We start from the raw sequence: 15,180 nt of genomic DNA, 5'->3' as shown, positions 1-15,180 counted from the left end.
AAGGTTTCACTGCTTCTGGTGGATCATGGCGTACCATACCAAATACCAACATTAATACATCTGATTAGCAACTATTAAAATGAAAACAGTTAGTTGCAGAGAGTTGTACGTAAAAAATAAAAGGGTCGGGCAGAGAGCACTGAAAGGTTTTTAATACCCACTATACTGCACTAACCCTTTTGTCCTGTAGGTTCTTACTCATGACCCAAACATTGAAATCTCATGCTGGCCCTAGAGAACAAATCTAAAGCATGCCAGCCCCTGGGCACTATCGGCTTCCTCCCCAAGACAGGGGAGGTATGTGCTCCACTTGCCCAGCCCCAGCAGCCACTCACCAGCACATTTCCCTGCATTTTTACCATCTCAGTCATCAGCTTCTCCTTCATGTTGGCTGCTTCTGGTTTGGTGATGGGAATTTCCTGGATACTGTAGGTCACCTGACACTGCATCAAGCAACACCCTCTTCAGTGCGGCAGATCTGATAGCTTCTCCCCGTGTGCTGTGTTTTGCAGTACTGTTGGTCACAGTGCAGCCCCACCCCCAGCTTCAGGCAGTGTCTGACTATCACAGAGGGGAGGCTGAGCTCACAGCTGCCTCACCTCTGCTCTCTCCCTGACAGTCCCTGTATCCCAGCTCACAGCTGCCTCACCTCTGCTCTCTCCCTGACAGTCCCTGTATCCCCAGCTCATAGCTTCCTCACCTCTGCTCTCTCCCTGACAGTCCCTGTATCCCCAGCTCATAGCTGCCTCACCTCTGCTCTCTCCCTGACAGTCCCTGTACCCCCAGCTCATAGCTGCCTCACCTCTGCTCTCTCCCTGACAGTCCCTGTATCCCCAGCTCATAGCTTCCTCACCTCTGCTCTCTCCCTGACAGTCCCTGTATCCCCAGCTCATAGCTGCCTCACCTCTGCTCTCTCTCTGACAGTCCCTGTACCCCCAGCTCATAGCTGCCTCACCTCTGCTCTCTCCCTGACAGTCCCTGTATTTTCAGTGGAGAGCCGCAGATTTAGGGGTATATTCAATTGAAGTCGAAAACTGCTGTCTGTTGAAAAGACGGCAGTTTTCGACTTTTTAAGGTCGAATCCTGATTCGACCTATTCAATATATCCCTAAATTTTTAGACAAGTCGATGAATTCGACTTGTCGAAAAGTACGTGGATTGGCGGAATAGCTGCCTATCCACGTGCTTGTGGCAAAAACTACGGTTTTGGCCCCCTTTTTGACCATCTCAGTCCGACATCAAAAGATGTCGGACTGAGATGCGGACCCAGAGGAAGGAGAGGGGGGAGAGCCACAGGGAGACGGGGGGACAGCCGGCGGGCATACAGGGGAGATCAGCGCTACAGTAGCGCTGCAGCAGGATGACACACAGCCGCACCGCTCACGGCAGCGTCCACCCGGCTGCAGCAAGCTTGCTGGTGCCGGGTAGACACTGCCGTGAGGTCGGGCGGCTGTGTAACATCCATCTGTAGCACTACTGATCTCCTCTGGCTGCCGGCGGCTGTCCCCCGCTGGTCTCCCCGTGGCTCGCCCCCCCTCTCCTCCTCTGCGTCCCTCATCTCAATTTGACTTGAAAAAGTCGAATTAAGATGAGATTTGAATAGGGGTTGTGGGATCCATTCTGACAACTACATGTCGGAATGGATCCGACTTTAATTGAATATACCCCTTAGTGAGTTTTGTCTATAAAAATGATTAGAATAACGCAAAGGTTATACATATCCTTTTTATTCTAATCATTTTTATATCAAACCTCTGGAGTATATTGGCGTATGACAGGTGAGGCTCTGCCTACCCTGACTGCACGTCACCATTGTAAAGGTGGGTACACACTAGTAGATATGTCTGCAGATATATCTATGGATGGATCGGGCAGTGTGTTGAGCATACACACTGCTCGATCCGTCGGGGATTGACGTCATGAACCGGGCGGGCGGGTACACACGCCCGCCCAGTTCACCTGTCAATCACCGCCGGCCGCCGCAGCATGTGTACGGGCTGTCGGCCGACCGCCCCGTACACACACAGCGACGCGCCAATATATCGGTAGATATATTGGCCGTCGGCTGTGCTGCGCGGCCGACGCGATACGTCTGTGAACGACACACTGGCCGACGGTCCCGCGATATATCGGCCGTTCAAGAGAAAGGCCGATATATCGACCAGTGTGTACGGGCCTTAAGGTTTATCTGAAAATACTATTGCAGATATTTTCACTGTCGTCATTCCCAGTGCTGACTTTGTGAACGTTACTGAACATGTTGACATCTTGAATGTCAGCATAATATACCACATGGATTTTAATAGTAATTATTTGTAATGGTCTTTAGAAAATTATAAAATAATCTTTTTTACAATTTATTCACGTAGTCAGTGTTTAAGCTCTGCTTATCCTTCCATTCTCCTCTCTTTGTAACAGCGGGGCAGCTGGCTGGTAACTCCTCAGTAGAGATGTATCGTCAAGTCCTTCTGGCTGGCTGCCGCTGTGTGGAACTAGATTGCTGGAAAGGACGAACCGCAGAGGAAGAACCAGTAATTACACATGGATTCACTATGACCACTGAAATATCCTTTAAGGTACACGTCTGTTGGATTTGACCTTGATTGTTTTGTTATTTCACCAATAGTATTAATTATTACGTATGTATATGTGTCTAGCAAGACGTGTTCTACAGAACTGGCCCCTCTTTTCCAATGATGGTTGTATTGGCGAATATTTTGCTTATATGAACCATATGTGTTCAAGAAAATCCATCGATTTTGTGTTTTTCATCTGAATTCATGTCTTTAGATAGTTATGTGGAATTAATTTATCAAGTGTGGGTTTCCTTTCAGATATGCTATTAGAGCACAAACATTTGTGATAGATTTGGATGTTGGAGATTATTCAAGACCCAAGTATATATCTGGATTCTTATTTTGCTGGGCAATCATGTTTAATAATAATAATAATAATAATAATAATAATAACTACAGTGTTCATTCTAGCACCCTGCACCTTTCAAAACTTGTGCAGTTCCTCTTTCCTGCCTGGGGTGTCACTCTCTGCTCTGGTGCTTCTCAGAACACTGTTCTCTGTATCTCTAAAATACAGAGCACAGTGTTCTGAGAAGCACCAGAGCAGAGAGCGACACTCCAGGCAGGAAAGATGAACTGCACGTGTTTTGAAAGGTGCAGGGTGCTAGAATGAACACTAGATAATTGTACATAGTAGAGTTTATATATGTCTGTTCTGCTATCATTGATTGTATTGCTTTATTAGAGCATTTTAATTATTCAGGAGACCCTAGGCTTAATTCATATCCTGTCGGATCTAAAGGCCCATACACACTTGACGATAAAATGAACGATGTCGTTCATTTCAGCCCTCATGAACGACGTCGTTCATTATATCGTCAAGTGTGTATGCATCCAACGACCAACGATGCGCGGCCCCGCGGGACGTTAACGTCCATCGTTCATCTGTGGAGCATGTATGCTCAATTTCCACTATGGTCGTTACCGACCAGAGACGACGTTGAATGTGTATGGTGTGAAAGACCAACGACCAACGACCAAGCCACTGTTCACCAGCTCATTATTTTAATAAACTGTTCAGCTTGGATGCTTTAACGATGAATGGTCTATGGTCTTTGGTCTTTCGTCTTTGGTCTTTCATCTTTCGTCTTTGGTCTTTCATCTTTCGTCTTTGGTCGTTGGTAGTGTGTATGCTCATGTGGTTTGCTCAGCTGTTCAAGGGAAGTTCAAGGGAAGTCGTTAACGACGGTCGTTAACGATGTGTGCATCGTCAAGTGTGTATGGGCCTTAAGTCGTATAACGCAAACTACCAATGTTCAGTGCTTTTCGCATTCACCAGACCCGTAGTGCGCAGTGACAGTCTGCAGCCATTTGGGGGCAGGGAGGGGGTGGTGACTGATCTGTGTCACTGCCACTTTAGGGGAGTGCTGAGGCCAGGATCTCCATTGGAAGACAGAGATTTCTTGGCCTCTTTGTAGGAACTGCGGTGGCAGGCTTCTGTGATCCCATGGGTCATACATCTGGCCGATGGTGTTGCTGGTGGCCTGATCACTAATGTGTCTACTGGGTTCACTACGGCTGGCCGGCGGTCGGGCTCCCGGCGACCAGCATCCCGGCGCCGGGAGCCCGACCGCCGGCTTACCGACAGCGTGGCGAGCGCAAATGAGCCCCTTGCGGGCTCGCTGCGCTCGCCACGCTACGGGCACGGTGGCGCGCTACGCGCGCCACACTATTTTATTCTCCCTCTATGGGGGTCGTGGACCCCCACGAGGGAAAATAAGTGTCGGTATGCCGGTTGTCGGGCTCCCGGCGCCGGTATACTGAGCGCCGGGAGCCCGACCGCCGGCATACAGAAGACCACCCTGTCTACTTATTGTGATAAAGAAGCACACACAGGCTTTGGACTCCTTCACCATGGTTTTACTTAGTAAGGGTGAACACTGAGCCCGATTCAGCTTCAGGCTCTAATGTGCAAAAATCATTATGAAGTGAATTCTGCACATCAGCGCATGTGCGTACGTGCGTATATGCATGCACAAGGTTTTAGGGGTATATTCAATAACTGTCGGAATATGCCGTCTTGTCGGAAAGACGGCAGCTTCCAACAGTTTTAGGTCGCAAGGGGTTTCGACCTATTCATTATGGCCCCATTTATTCCGACAAGTCGGGAAACACGACTTTTTGGAATATTGTCAGAATGCACGCTGATTGGCAGCTTCAGCCGCCGATCAGCGTGCATTGTCGGAAGCGGGGCCAAACCCGACAGGTTTTAGCCCCGTTTCCGACAATCTCAATCCGACTTTAAATAAAGTCGGATTAAGATGAGGGATCTGAGAGCAGGAGACGGGGGGAGCAGCGGGGAGAGCAGGGACCCAGCGGCAGCGTCCACCCAGCTCCAGCAAGCGAGGTCCCGCTTGCTGGAGCTGGGTGGACGCTGCCGTGAGCCTCCGCTGATGCAGCTGCTGCTTGCCCCGTCTCCTCCTCTCCATCCCCCCCCCCCCCCACCTCCGCTGCATTGCCGCTGCTGCCCCCACCGCCGCAGGCATGGCAGCTGCTGACAGCTCTCCCCCCCCTTCTTCTCGGCGCTGCTGACAGCTCCCACCGCTGCTACTGTCAGCGAACCCGTAAGCCGCTGACAGCAGTGGCAGGGCAAGACACCGGGAGCGGCCAAATCCGACAGTCGGATTTGGCTGCTCTTTGAATAGGGGTTGTCGGGTCCATTCCGACAACTGCATGTCGGAATGGACCCGGCTCTTATTCAATATACCCCTTAAACTGCGTTCAACGCAGGCATGCCTGGACTGTTGCTTGGGCGGACTGCGGCGGGTGCGTCACACGCAGTCGCTGCGACCCAAAAGAAGACGACCCTGTGACTGCCTATGCAGCTAGACTGAGTAGGCTGGAAGCTACATTAATCATGTGAGCAGATCGCTTTATACAGTGCCTTGTTAAAGTATTCACCCCCTTTGGCTTTTTACCTATTTTGTTACATTACAACCTGTAATTTTTATTTTATTTTTATATCTGAGTTTTATGTGATGGATATGCACAAAATAGTCTAAGTTGGTGAAGTGAAATGAGAAAAATTTATATAAACAATAATTTTTATAAATAAAAATTTGAAAATGGCATGTGCATATATATTCACCCCCCTTTGCCACGAAGTCAACAGAGTTTAGTTGCTTACGGTCAATGTATTCCTCTGCTTGATGTGGTTGGTGTAGTACTAAGGACACCTTACAAGCAAACAACATATGCAGAATTTTCCAGATGGGTCAAAATCTTGCAGAACAGTCTGCTTATCTTTGATTGCTGTATCAGCAGAATAGACAATTGCATGGAAATGCATTTACATACTGTGTGTTGCAGGGCCGGCTCCAGGCCTACTAGTACCCTGTACGAGAACATGTAAAAGCGCCCCCCCATGCGCGCGCCGAAGGTGCGCGCGCTCCAGGGAAAGTGGGCGTGGCCTCTGGAAAAGTGGGTGTGGCCTCATAACTTCATATTATTAGACTATAAAATAATAGATAGACATGACATGCCCCCCATCAGTGCCAGCTACACATGACATGCCCCCCAGCAGTGCCAGCTACACACAATATGCCCCCCAGCAGTGCCAGCTACACATGATAGTGTTCACTTTTTAGGGCAGGGTGCTGATCACAGGGAGGGCACATTTTTAAGTTAGGAGGGCAAAATGATGTACATACTGTAATGCTTGGTGCTCATCTACCTACATGGTAAAGCGTTGCTTCGTGGGAAAGGTGCGTAGCCACATAATAGTGGCAATTCGCATTACACCACACAGTAGTGAAGTTAATACACACTGCACCAGGTAGAACCTCCTAGACACTTTGCGCCAGGCAGAGCACGTTAGACACTTTGCGCCAGGCTGAGCATGTTAGACACTTTGCGCCAGGCAGAGCACGTTAGACACTTTGCGCCAGGCAGAGCACTGAGACTCATTGCCTAGCCACAGACGCCTAGCGGGAACACTACATGATATGCTCCCCAGCCGTGCCAGCTACACATGACATGCCCCCCAGCAGTGCCAGATACAGAAATGCCCCCACAGTGCCATAAATGTCCCCACGGTTCCAGATACATAAATGCCCCCACAGTGCCAGATACATAAATGCCCCCACAGTGCCAGATATGTCCCCACAGTTCCAGATACATAAATGCCCTCACAGTGCCAGATACAGAAATGCCCCCACAGTGGCAGAAATGCCCCCACAGTGCCAGAAATGCCCCCACAGTGCCAGATATGTCCCCACAGTTCCAGATACAGAAATGCCCCTACAGTGCCAGATACAGAAATGCTCCCACAGTGCCAGATACAGAAATGCCCCCACAGTGCCAGATATGCCCCCACAGTGCCAGATATGCCCCACAGTGCCAGATAAATGCCCCCACAGTGCCAGATAAATGCCCCCACAGTGCCAGATAAATGCAGCCACAGTGCCAGATAAATGCCCCCACAGTGCAGATATGCCCCCACAGTGCAGATATGCCCCCACAGTGCCAGATATGCCCCCACAGTGCCATATATGCCCCCACAGTGCCAGATATGCCCCCAGTGTGCCAGAAATGCCCCCAGTGTGCCAGAAATGCCCCCAGTGCCAGGCAGAAATGCCCCCAAAGTGCCAGATACAGAAATGCCCCCACAGTGCCAGATATGCCCCCACAGTGCCAGATATGCCCCCACAGTGTCAAATATGCCGCCACAGTGCCAGATACAGAAATGCCCCCACAGTGACAGATACAGAAATGCCCCCACAGTGCCAGATATGTCCCCACAGTGCCAGATATGTCCCCACAGTTCCAGATACATAAATGCCCCTACAGTGCCAGATACATAAATGCCCCTACAGTGCCACATACAGAAATGCCCCCACAGTGCCAGATACAGAAATGCACCCACAGTGCCAGATACAGAAATGCCCCCACAGTGCCAGATAAATGCCCCCACAGTGCCAGATAAATGCCCCCACAGTGCCAGATAAATGCCATCACAGTGCCAGATAAATGCCCCCACAGTGCAGATGTGACCCCACAGTGCCAGATAAATGCCCCCACAGTGCAGATATACCCCCACAGTGCCAGATAAATGCCCCCACAGTGCAGATATGCCTCCACAGTGCCAGATAAATGCCCCCACAGTGCCAGATAAATGCCCCCACAGTGCATATGTGACCCCACAGTGCCAGATAAATGCCCCCACAGTGCCATCCATAAATGTGCCCCCCCCAAAAAAATACCTGCGGCGCTGGGAGGAGGAGGAGTACTGCTGTCCGAGTGCGGGCGGGTGCAGTTCCGGGTGCGGGCGGGCGGGTGCAGGTCCGGGTGCGGCCGGGCGGCCTCCAAAGCGCTTGTGTGCGCTATGCGCGCTGCGCGGCACCGGCATATGACGTTAGACACCGGCGCCGCGCAGCTCGCATAGCGCACACAAGAGGTCACGGCCGGGCCAATGCTGCACAGGGCCGGCTCCAGCTTCGAATATGGCGGCACCAGCGCGCGGCGCCCGCTCTATTCGAACATGCCTGGAGCCGGCCCTGGTGTGTTGATTCTATCTATTTTTTTCATCTTGATATTTATGAAGAAGTTCATTTTCCAGTTTGCTGGGATGCTGCACAACTAGACATACAGTAGAGTATATAGAGCAGAGAGCACAATTTAGGGCATACACGTTTACTCATATTATGTAGTGTTGGACATATGTCTGTATTATTTGCTGTACAATATGAATTTCTACACCAAAAGTGGTCAGTGCACACGTCCATATACAGATTATGACACATCTTAAGGGCTCTACACATTTAGTGATCCGCCGCCGAGCTGCCCGACAACGGATACGGGCGACCCGGCGGCGGGGGGGAATGAAGTTTATTCACTCCCCCCGTCACCCGGCTCCATAGCAGCGCAGTATAATATGGACGAGATTGTCCATATTGGCCTGCATGCACAGGCGACGGGGCTGATAATGTTGATTATCTTACAGGAAAGAAAGCTATACCTTAAACACGGTATCCGTTCACATGGTCGACCATGTTATGGTCGACAGTCATTAGGTCGACCACTATTGGTCGACATTGACATGGACACATGGTCGACACATGAAATTGGTCGACACGTGAAATGTCGACACATGAAATGGTCGACATGAGTTTTTTTTTCTTTTTTTTTTCTTTTGGGGAACTTTTCCATACTTTATGATCCACGTGGACTACGATTGTAACGGTAATCTGTGCCGAGCGAAGCGGCAGCGGAGCGAAGGCACCATGCCCGAAGCATGGCGAGCGAAGCATGGCGAGCGAAGCGAGCCATGCGAGGGGACGCGGTGCACTAATTGGGGTTCCCAGTCACTTTACGCAAAAAACGACACCAAAAAAAGTTAAAAAACTCATGTCGACCTTTTCATGTTTCGACCTTTCGTGTGCCGACCATTTTCATGTGTCGATCATGTGTCCATGTCGACCATGTCAATGTCGACCAATAGTGGTCGACCTAATGACTGTCGACCATAACATGGTCGACCATTCATACCGGAACCCTTAAACACACCTTAAATACACTTTAAACCTTATACAGCAATGCAGTGTGATGCTATTACACTTTAAACCTTAGCAGGGCAATGAAGACACGACACCAATTGTGATTTAACCGCTGGGTTCCGACACCACAGCGTAATATTTGCTGAAAGGGGGTTTACAATACAAATCATGCACTACAATACAAGACAACATAACAGAATAATGGCTACAGTCAATGTACATACGTGATTGGAATCGTTTGCGCAACCCGGCCGGTCCCCGGTCATCTGATAGATAACGTTGTGAGTCTTGTGGCAGGCCAGGCTGCAGCAGACTTTATTTATACAATTCTTCCAAAAGCAATACAATGGATACTGTAATCCCTTTGTCCATTGGACACAGGAATGCACTTTTACAGTATAGGAGAGGTCATAGGTCGATTTGAATAGGTGGGGGATGTCTTTCCCAACTGCTCTTGTGGGTGGTCTCCTCTGGATTCCCGCCGCATACATAATATACAGTAAATACAGTTTATATCTATACTCTGCTTCTGCACATAACTATCCGCAGGAACATGCGATCTTCCGCAAACCAACACCGGAATGTTACCCTTAAAATACCCTACAGCTGGATACCAAACACCACCTTATAACCTTAGTCTGTCCCCTCTTATCCTGTAAAGGTGAATCCCTTTGTTCAGCAACCATTTAAACAGCTATAACTTTCTGATGTGGTGCAAGGAGACTATGTGTACATTGTGCACTATTTGGATTAAATATGTAATGTGTTTTGATGGCTCTCCATGCGTACACAAACTCTGCCGTAAATACCCATACCACGCGCTGATGCGCAGGACCACGGGAGCGACCATACGCAAATTGCGGATATGTGCACGCACGGCAGAACAAGTGCACGCGCAGTGGGCATGTGTGTGCAGTTTGTACGTGATGTCTGTTCTGCAATATTTTTCGACTTTGACAGGGCACCAGCGATGAACGAATGCGGGGCTGCGCATCTTTCATCCCTTGTGCCTCCACACTCAAAGTTATGAATGGTATCTCGTTCATTAATGAACAAGATCGTTCATATCTTTGACTATTATCGCCCAGTGTGTAGAGCCTATTACACTTCAGTCATCACACCTTTGACTGAAGAGGCTGACTGATGGAAGTGAGTGCAGGCCTAGTACAGCGAGGGCAAGTTTAAGTAACCTGGGGGTCTATTCATGAAGCAGTGAAAAGAGGGTAGTAGTGAACCCTATCCGTTTGATACATAGACAGTGTCTAGTTAGACAGTCAATAGATAGACACCATATATTAGACAGACATTAGGTCGACAGGGTCAGAATGTCGACAGGGTCAAAATATCGACATGGAAAAGGTCGACAGGTCAAAAGGTCGACAGGTCAGAAGGTCGACGTGGAAATGGTCGACATAAAAAGATAGACAAATGTTTTTTTTTTTTTATGTAACATGTTTTTGGATTATTTCATACTTTATCCATGTCGGCATAGAGTTGGTTAAAAACCTTGTGGCGAGCGCAGCGAGCCACCGTGCCCGAAGCGTGGCGAGCAAAGCGAGACCCGCGAGGGTATGCCTTTCTACAATTGGGGGTCCCAGATGACAAAACTATCCACACAAACCACAAAAATGCAAAAAACATGGTGTCTACCTTTTTCATGGCGACCATTTTCATGTCGACCTTTTGACCCTGTCGACCTTTTGACATGTCGACCTTTTCCATGTCGACCTTTTGACCCTGTCGACCTTTTGATCTTGTCGACCTAATGTCTGTCTATCATATGGTGTCTATCTATTGACTGTCTAACTAGACACTATCTATCTTTCATACCGGAACCGTAGTGAACCATGACAACAGTGTTGAGGTAACATTTATAAAGTGCATTCTATAAAATTATACGTAGCAGCTGATTTGTTCCCATGGGCAAATTCTCCACTGGCTCTCTTCTCCACACTTTTCACTGCTTCATGAATAGACCCCCGGACACGTACTATAAGCTTATACAGTATAGCTGTCAGGATGCAAATATTTTATGGACAAAGCCTGCTTCTTCTGATTTGGCTGATTGTAGATTAACCTCTGCAGCTAATAATACTTAACTCATCAGTGTAGCTGCTATTTTATATGACGTCATGGACATCTGTCTGCATTAATTAACAAATATTTTAATTTGGTCTGAGGCAGAAATAAAGATTTCTATGTTTGATGAACAGACAAACAGATGTCAATCCATAATTTAATTTCATTTGTATTTTGTATGTGTGTTAGCATTTGATTATATTATATATACTAAATGTGACTATCGCATTTATTAATATCACTGTGGAGACAATGGGGGTCATTCCGAGTTGATCGCTAGCTGAAAATGTTCGCTGCGCAGCGATGATACAAAAAAACGGCACTTCTGCGCATGCATATGCGGCGCAATGCGTACGCGTGACATACTTTTACAACGGCCGATGTAGTTTCACACAAGGACTAGCGAAACTTTTTAGTCGCACTGCTGGCCGCAGAGTGATTGACAGGAAGAGGGCGTTTCTGGGTGTCAACTGACCGTTTTCAGGGAGTGTTCATAAAAACGCAGGCGTGCCAGGAAAAACGCAGGCGTGGCTGGGCAAACGCAGGGCGTGTTCGTGACGTCAAAACAGGAACTGAACAGTCTGAAGTCATCGCAAGCGCTGAGTAGGTCTGAAGCTACTCTGAAACTGCACAAAATTATTTTGCAGCTGCTCTGCGATCCTTTCATTCGCACTTCTGCTAAGCTAAAGTACACCCCCAGTGGGAGGCGGCATAGCATTTGCACGGCTGCTAAAAACAGCTAGCGAGCGATCAACTCGGAATGACCCTTTATATTCTCCCTTGTGCATAACATATCATTACTTTATTCTGTTGTGCACAGATAAGGTAGTGTAACGCAACTCACTTGTAGTACTGACATTGGGGGTCATTCCGACCTGATCGCACGCTGCTGTTTTTTGCAGCACAGCGATCAGGTCACTGCTGCGCATGCACCGCAATGCGCAGGCGCGTCGTACGGGTACAAAGCGGATCGTGGCTGAGCAATGGATTTAACGAAGAATCCATTTGCACAGTCAATCGCAAGGAGATTGACAGGAATAAGGCGTTTATGGGTGTCAACTGACTGTTTTCAAGGAGTGGTTGAAAAAACGCAGGCGTGTCCAGGCGTTTGCAGGGCGGGTGTGTGACATCAGTTCCGAGACAGGCTGAAGTGATCGCAGCGGCTGAGTAAGTTCAGACCTACTCAGAAACTGCACAAAATGTTTTTGTACCGCTCAGCTGCACAGGCATTCGCACACTAAAATACACTCCCCAGTGGGCGGCGACTATGCATTCGCACGGCTGCAAAAAGTAGCTAGCGAGCGATCAACTCGATTGTCCAGCTGTATTTCATTGGTTCCTAAGGTAAATCTGGCGCATATGCTAATATTCGATGGTGAGAAGCTTTCGACCGAACATATGTACATAAATGCATATTTTCATGTGTTTGCCTCATCCTGCTAATGCATCCAACTCTAAAGGGGACTTTTTAACTTTAAATAGACATTGGGGGGAGATGAATCAAACCTAACCTAATCTAAATAGTGGATAATTGGAGTAGAGAAGTTGCCTATAGCAACATTCAGCTTCTACCTATGATTTGGGATGTAGTTAGAATGTACTTAATAAAGGCTAGCTAGCAAGTGATTTGGTGCTGTGGGCAACTACTCCACTTGTCCACTCCTAAGAAGGATTAATGTTTTCCCCATTGACTCTGAGGCTGCATATTGTTATCGCCATACATGGGCACACGCAACACATAGGCAAACTCTTCCCCACAGCCTGGCCAGCAGCCACTACGTGCAGTATAAAGGGTGGAATGGAGCTGCTGCACATGCCCAGTGGCAGCAGATTTTCCTACCAAGTCTGCTTCCCATGTATCTACCCATATAATACAATTAGTTTAAACTTTACCCCATAAAATATCTTAATAGTATGTGAAATGGGCATTACTTCCTGTTAATTAATACATGCTATGACAATTGGGCAAAGGTATAGATATTACTATTATTGAAAGTACTATGACTGAAAGTCGGGCAGTACGGATGGTGTAATGGTTAGCATTACTGCCTCACAGCACTGAGGTCATGGGTTAGATTCCCACCATGGCCCTAACTGTGTGGAGTTTGTATATTCTCCCTGTGCTTGCGTGGGTTTCCTCCGGGTGCTCCGGTTTCCTCCCACCATCCAAAAATTTACTGGTAGGTTAATTGGATCCCAACAAAATTAACCCGAATGTGAATGTGTGTGCGTGTACATGTGGTAGGGAATATAGATTGTAAGCTCCACTGGGGCAGGGACTGATGTAAATGGCCAAATATTCTCTGTAAAGCGCTGTGGAATATGTGTGCGCTATATAAATAACTGGTAATAAATAATAGAAAATCAGTTTCTTCCACTGGAACCATCATGCCAATTCCTAAATTCAGTCCATCATCAATATTTGTTTTTCATACAAATAACAGGATTTTAATACCTACCGGTAAATCCTTTTCTCCTAGTCCGTAGAGGATGCTGGGCTCCACTCCAGTACCATGGGATATAGACGGTTCTGCAGGAGCCATGGGCACTTTAAGACTTTTCAAGGGTGTGAACTGGATTCTCCGTCTATGCCCCTCCTCCAGACCTCAGTATAGGAACTGTGCCCAGAGAGACGGACATTTCGAAGAAAGGATTTACTTTTAAATTAATGGTGAGATTCATACCAGCTCACACCTCAACCATGCCGCACAACATGGCATTCAACACAACACATGCCAACGGGCATGAACACTTTCAGCAACATGCTGAAAATAACCTCAACACAACACTTGTGTAACTACAAAACTAACAACTGCAGGTAAAGTACGCACTGGGTCGGGTGCCCAGCATCCTCTACGGACCAGGAGAAAAGGATTTACCGGTGTCATACTTGTAAAACTTAGCAAACGTGTTTGACCCTGACCAAGTAGCTGCTCGGCAAAGTTGTAAAGCCGAGACGCCCCGGGCAGCCGCCCAGGATGAGCCCACCTTTCTAGTAGAATGGGCATTTACCGACTTCGGTACCGGCAATCCTGCCGTGGAATGAGCGTGCTGAATCGTCCCTCTGATCCAGCGCGCAATGGTCTGCTTAGAAGCAGGACACCCAATCTTGTTGGGAGCATACAGGATAAACAGAGCCTCAGTTTTCCGTATCCTAGCTGTTTTTGCAACACAAATTTTCAAAGCTCTAACCACATCAAGAGACTTTGACGCAGAGAAGGTGTCAGTAGCCACTGGCACCACAATAGGCTAGTTTATATGGAAAGACGAAACCACCTATGGAAGAAATTGTTGGCGAGTTCTCAACTCCGCCCTTTCTTCATGGAAGATCAGGTAAGGACTTTTGTGAGACAAGGCCCCAAACTCAGACACCCGCCTTGCGGATGCCAAGGCCAAGAGCATCACCACTATCCAAGTGAGAAACTTCAATTCTATCTCCTGCAGAGGTTCAAACCAATCTGATTGAAGGAACTGCAACACCACATTAAGGTCCCAAGGTGCCACCGGAGGCACAAATGGAGGTTGGATGTGCAGCACCCCTTTTACGCACGTCTGAACTTCTGGAATGGAGGCCAATTGTTTTTGAAAGAGAACTGACAAGGCCGAAATCTGAACCTTGATTGAACCCAATCTTAGGCCCGCATCCACACCTGCCTGCAGAAAATGGAGAAAACGTCCCAACTGAAACTCTTCCGTAGGAGCCTTCTTGGATTCACACCAAGACACATATTTTCTCCAAATACAGTGGTAATGTTTAGACGTTACTCCTTTCCTGGCCTGAACAAGAGTGGGAATGACTTCCTTGGGAATCCCCTTTCGGGCTAGGATCTGGCGCTCAACAGCCATGCCGTCAAACGTAGCCGCGGTAAGTCTTGATACACGCACGGCCCCTGCTGCAGCAGGTCCTCGCGAGGAGGAAGAGGCCGAGGATCTTCCATGAGCAACTCCTGAAGATCTGGATACCAAGCCCTCCTTGGCCAGTCTGGGGCAATGAGGATTGCTCGAACCCTTGTTCTTCTTCTTATTTTGAG

General features: G+C 48.2%; 1 protein-coding gene across 3 annotated transcripts in view; it reads left to right on the top strand.

Moving 5' to 3' along the window:
* The window catches only part of PLCB1 (phospholipase C beta 1), a 1,298,702-nt gene that overhangs the window by 887,875 nt on the left and 395,647 nt on the right, over positions 1-15,180 (top strand). For all 3 annotated transcript variants that reach the window (XM_063918579.1, XM_063918581.1, XM_063918580.1), the window contains one exon: positions 2,419-2,576. In XM_063918579.1, coding sequence (XP_063774649.1) covers positions 2,419-2,576 — 158 coding nt within the window. The remainder of the gene's footprint in view (positions 1-2,418; positions 2,577-15,180) is intronic.

The sequence above is a fragment of the Pseudophryne corroboree genome, chromosome 4 (genome assembly GCF_028390025.1).
Source record: "Pseudophryne corroboree isolate aPseCor3 chromosome 4, aPseCor3.hap2, whole genome shotgun sequence".
NCBI lineage: Eukaryota > Metazoa > Chordata > Amphibia > Anura > Myobatrachidae > Pseudophryne > Pseudophryne corroboree.
Note: the sequence above shows the minus strand (reverse complement) of the source record. Positions and strands in the feature narration are given on the sequence as shown.